General features: G+C 41.1%; 1 protein-coding gene across 1 annotated transcript in view; it reads right to left on the reverse strand.

The window, feature by feature from the left end:
• glra1 (glycine receptor, alpha 1) overlaps positions 1-3,014 on the reverse strand; it is a 159,536-nt gene extending 156,522 nt beyond the window's left edge. Inside the window, exon 1 of the mRNA XM_053324163.1 lies at positions 2,944-3,014. Within this exon, the coding sequence (XP_053180138.1) occupies positions 2,944-3,014 (71 nt within the window). The remainder of the gene's footprint in view (positions 1-2,943) is intronic.
• Positions 3,015-6,000: the final 2,986 nt, after the last annotated feature.

The following is a 6,000-nucleotide window of genomic DNA, read 5'->3' on the forward strand; positions in this document are numbered from 1 at the left end:
TTTATCATTAGACCCTGCCTGTCTAGTAAACACCTACATCAATTAAAACACTGCACCCCCAGTTTTAAACACAGTCTTTTTCTTATAATAAACTTTCAAAGCCTATCCAAGATAATACCATTGACATCATCAGACACAGAGGACATTATATAAGGCAGAGTATTACTATCACTATCATTCCTGTGACAAGTAACCTAAACTTCAGGTGTGAAATCTGTTGAAAGCCCCTGAGAAACTTATTAATATTAGCTCCATCTCCACCAGCTACAACATTAAAACCTTACTTATATGTTCATCCATCAGTAATAATAATAATAATCCAACACTAAACACACTAAAAGGGTTATTCTACATGAGCAGGCAACTTGTACTGTGTATCAATTATGAAGTCATATAAGTAAAAGTTTAGGGTCAGAGTTTTTATAAAAGATGAATAATAAACTGAGCTCAACAATTCCTGCTGCCATCATTTATTCTTATAATCCCAGGAGAGTCATTTAAAGCATGTTAAGGGCACTGACATCTGGCACCTGTTCGCTCTTTATTAAAAGCATTCACCTTGTTGATGACACAATATTCGTCCTATCGTGGCCTGGAGCCAGGTACAACCAGAATCCAACTTCCTCTTTAATGTCCCTGAGATCTATCTTCTCTGTCATATTCCTCTAATTATAGATACAACCTTCAAATCTTCATTTTGGCATCCTTTCTTTGTGGTTTGAATGGATCCTGCTGAAGTTTACTTGTGTTTTTGATCATTTTTAGACTAGTGGTGTGTTAAAAACTGTACACTAAACTCATAAAAGTCCCTATAAACCAGGGATGTCAAACATGTGGCCCGTGGGCCAGATCCGGCCCGCCGAGGTGTCTAATCCGGTCCACTTTCCTTATTCCTCCCTTGCTTCCTTTCTGTCTTCTTTTTGTCCCTTCCTTCCTGTCTTCTTTTTCTTCCTTCTTTTCTTCCTTCCTGTCTTATTTTCCTTCCTTCCTTCCTTCCTTCTTTTTAATGATTCGGCCCACGTGAGATTAAATTGGGCATTATGTGGCCCTTGAATGAAAATGAGTTTGACACCCATGCTATAAACCATATTTGTGAACTCTAAATAATCCTAAAAACACTCCCAAGCAACACAAACATCTCTTTCTCTTCACACGAGTTCATCCAAAAAACACAACAACCCTCATATTCTCACGTTCCTCATCTGTCACTGACAAAACGCTGGCTGCATCAACATCGCCCTTTACAGTCCAATCGTAGAGCGGTGCCGCCATACGCCCCGCCTACTGCTGCAACATTAGCAAGATGATTTGGTTGCTAAGGGGGGGGGGGGCAAGTGGGGGAGGCTGTGTGCACCACGAGAGGGGCCTTGATGAATAGGCAACTTCGGAGAGAGCAGAGATGAGTAAATGTTGCTTCCAGCAGGGAGTAGGGAACCAGAGCTGACCTCAAAATCATCATCATGGGTACACCAGGAGGAGAAATATATGGCTGGATCTAGCTGCTAGCAAAGTGCTCTCTCATTATATGGGGCGTGCACATGTTTTAAACGCACATTGTACAAGTGAAAAAACTAATGCATGTCTTTTACTGATGTGTTGTTTTTGTTTTCCTTGGCGTTTTGGGGGGCTGGGGGCTGGGGGCTGGGGGTATTTAGTTTGACTTACGAGCAGTGCAGCAGCAGCAGCAGCAGCAGCAGAATGAATGGCTGTTAATCGACTAATGGATTACTTGTAATGGAAGAAGAAATTACAGCCCAAACCTCACAACAGCTGATTGTCTTATCGAGCTGCATGGTGAGACAAATGAGATGAGGATTTTCAGGAATGAGGCTCCACTGTAAATCACAGGCAAATATAATGATTGAATTTTCTCTTGTTTTGGATGAAAAACTATATCAGCTTCCTACCATCTACTCTCACCCAGTAGTTTCACCCTCTCTCTAACTGGGAAGACTGGTGCAAGAAGAAGTCCTCCACACTCTCTTTTCTTAAGTAAAACTATTAACTATTAATAGTCAAAAGACTAATATCACACAGTAAAAGCCCTGCTTTCATATTTATGCTTAAAGTGAAGAGGGAAAGGAAGGTATTATAAGCACAGTGCATTTAAAGTTACTTATAATGCTGGAGAGTTTAATGAATAGTAATATGTCATGTTTTAATTGTTATTTAAATGTAATATAACCATTAAAATGAACCTGTCAGGTAAATATAGTAGTACAATGTTTTCCTATGAAGTAGAAGCATATATTTTTAAGCACTTTGGTGGCTTTCAGGAGTTATTATGGGGTATAATAAGTTAGAATAGGAACATAATTCTATATATTTCCTATTTAAACATCATAATAAAGCTATAGCTGCTTTAGGGTCCTTTTATTTTGGGGGCACCAGGCAGTTGCTACTTCCTCTAACATGAAAATCCATCCCTGTATCTTCTCACTGATCAACTGGACCAACATAAGCTTTAATATCATATGTCTGTCTATGCATTTGATATTAAAACCATAAATAAGGGATCATCATCATCGTCTAAACACCAAAAACAACATGTGCACAGTCTCCTTTCCTCCTCACACATGCCTGTTGACATTCTGGGACAGCTTCCACCGCCCACTAGCAGCCGCTGTTTGCTCTCCCATAGGCTTAATTCAACTCACTAGTGCGTGCAGGCTGGCGTGCACATGAGCAATAACACACACAACCCAAAGGCAACTTTGACAAGATTTTTTCACATGGACCCTTCTTCTAAACAGTCTTCCCTTTAAGACTTGTAAAAATAGAAAGAAAAAAAAGAAAAAGAAAAGAGGGGACTGTAATTTCCATGCATGTCCCCAATGGCAGCAAAGCAATAAAAATGCAAATTTCCATTTTTATCAAATCCATCCAAATAACATACACATCATTATTCCCACTCATGAAGTCCATTTTCATGCCTCTGCTTACCTGAAAAACACTACCGTTTCCCACAAATAGATCCCCAGCGCGTTTAGTCGGCACATTTTTGCCAGTCTCATTTTGTTTGGAGGGGGGGGGTGAAGGTGTTGCTGAGGGGGGAAAGGGGGTCACACTCTTGAGAGGCTGAATTTCCCCCTTCAGATAAAAAAAATCCTTTAGTGGTGAAAAGGGAGGAGGAAAAGGAGGAGAGGGGAGGGGGGTTTATGGTTATGGTTTATGACCTCCAAGGTGAGCCGAAAATGTTCCGCTCTTTTTGTTGTCTGTGTGCATGTGTGTGTTTGTGTGTGTGTGTGTATGTGTGTAGGTGTGTGTGTATGTGTGTATGTGTAGGTGTAGGTGTGTGTGTGTGTGTGTGTGTTTCAGATCCCGGAGTAGCCGGTGCTGAGCCGCGGGATGCTCATGACCTCACCGGCCATGAAATCATGTGTCCGCTCTCACGCCTCCAGCGGGAAAATCCACAAAATCCACCCCGAAAAATGAGTTCAGCACCACGGACAGTGACAGGACGAGACACCGGTGGGGCTGCGGGGAGGAAGCTCGTCCAGGTTTTTTTTTTTTTTTTGGTTAGAGGAGGGTTGAAGGGGGGGCAAAGTGAGGAGGAAGAAGAGGAAAAGGAGGAGGAGAAGGGGTAAGGGGGGGTCGAGAGGAGGTTAGTCGCTCACAGGCTTCCGTTAATTGACACACAATTACACTCAATTACTCTTAAGTCTAGTCTGTGCGATCCAAAGCCGATAAAGGGGAAATAAGACATATTCCTTCAGTGGTTGGAGAAAAAAAAATGCTGGGTGGGTTTTTTTTTGTGTGTGTGGCTGCGTCTCAGTGTCTCCAGAGGTCTCACAAACTGTGCATGTGCGTTATATCCCTAAATCCACTCACGGAATAGACCTCCCCATACACAAACACACACACTGGAGTGCTTTTTTTCTCTCCTCTCAGATCTGGCTGCAGGTTTTCTCTCACATGCATCCCAGAGGCAGTTGAAGAAGCGTCGCTCTGGATCCGTGCGTATCGGCTGTTGCGGGAGTCCCGAAGCTGCTGCTGCTGCTGCTGCTCAGAGAGGGAGGTCTGCAGGTGGAACAAGTCTGCCTCCTTTTCTTCCTCTCCCTCTCCTTCTTCTTCTTCTTTACCTCCCCCTCCTGCTTCTGCTTCTGCTGCTGCTTATGCTGTTTCTGCTGCTTCTCCTTCTCGTAGTTGTCTCCCAGGGGCGAGTAGTAGTAGTAGTAGTTAGAGCTGCAGCTGCACGTCTCAGCTACTCCCATTGTCTGGTGGTGGTCAAGTTGGAGACGCACCGGCGGCTGCTGCTATGCTCCGTGTTCGCTCCCATCCGGGCACCGATTCCGTTAGAGAGGAAAAAATAAAATCAATCAATCCTCCCAGGAGAAGTGACAGTGTTATAATAACGTGAGGACCTGCGTGTCGGACTGATGTGGACCCTTTTCCATGGCAAGAGAGCGACAGCGACACAGTGGCCCCTGCCCGGCACGCACATTCACACACGCACACACACGGAGGTACAGTACAGACAGCAGAGCCAGCCTCTGTGCGCTCCGACACTGTAGCCTATTTTCTTGCTGCAGTCATTTAGCAAACTCCAAAAAACGCACCTCGCAGTGGACAGACACGCCCACAGGATGCTGCCATTGGTCCACACAGCCTCGGAGCTCGCCACTGATTGGTCGATGCAGGTGTCACTCGCTGGATATGGACTCTACCCCTTACGCAGAGATTCCTCCACGGAAAGATTTGCTTTAATAACTTATTTTTGAGTTTAAACTGAGCTGCAGACTTATAATAGTGTAGAAGAGAGTTAGAGTTTATCTGTAGTTCTCAGTAGTGTGTTTATAATGATCTTATAAAAGGGGGCAAGGGAAGTTTATCTACCTTTTAAATACAGAGTCAACATAGTAGATGAAAAGGACTTTAAAAACACAATGAAAAGGAAAATGGAATAAATATAAATGGAATAAATTATATAAAGATAACATTTGAAAGCATTTTTTAATATATAAATTTGTACTATATTGTGCCTCTTTTTCAATGATACCACACTCATATAATACTCATATAGTGAGCTCTAACTACTTGAACTCTGAGCCTTCAAATCATCATATTTAATTTATTGTTTTTTGCTGTATAGGCTTATTGTCTGTGGTATATTCACATGACAGGATTCATGTCAAGCCTATTTTTACATGTATCAGATGGAAATAATAAAATATAATAATATAATAAAATTGACTGAATTCCAAGTAGCTGCTTTAGTTTTGGGGATGAGGTACAGACCTTTTCCCAGCAGATATTTAGACATGTCAAAGCAGGAACATCACAGATAGAACTAATAATATTAATAATGGCTGAATCCCATTTAGTTTTCAATATGCATGAACTGAGCTACTGTTGATGTGATCAGTTTCACCTGCAGTTTTCCTGCTATAAGTCTAAATATCCAATCATTCATCATACAATGTCAAATAGTTGTTTTTTGATGACTATATTTATCCTTTGAGACCTCGTGTCTTAGGTAATCTACTTTTATTCCATTATACTGCTTGTGTCAATGATGAAGATACGTCTCATCATCAGTTTCACCTGCACGTTTCCTGCTACATGATAAATCTAAATGTCTATTAACAAGGTTTATCATACTTCAGTCATAGTCTGAGACATTTATTACAATGTCCACGGTGCTTATTGATACTAAATAGTTTGTTTTTAGTATGACTATATTTATCCTTTGAGACCTTGGTCTGGTAATTTATCATGAAATACTCATTAATTCTCTTTCACATAATGAACTCAACATCATCCCTGTTACATTTTATTATTAAGTAGATATCTTATATAAATATAATATTCTTATTCTTGTTAGTGTTGAACTCTGAACTTAAAATTTAAAAACTAAATGTGCAGATATTGATGATATAAAGAGGATACATCTTGATTATTTTGGCTACATTTTGACCTTGAGTCTTGTGATATCAACATATATCAAATATTAAACAACCTTATGCTCCGCTGTGGATGAACTCCGTCTATTTGGGAAAC

Source organism: Scomber japonicus, chromosome 8 (genome assembly GCF_027409825.1).
Source record: "Scomber japonicus isolate fScoJap1 chromosome 8, fScoJap1.pri, whole genome shotgun sequence".
NCBI classification, from domain to species: Eukaryota; Metazoa; Chordata; class Actinopteri; order Scombriformes; family Scombridae; genus Scomber; species Scomber japonicus.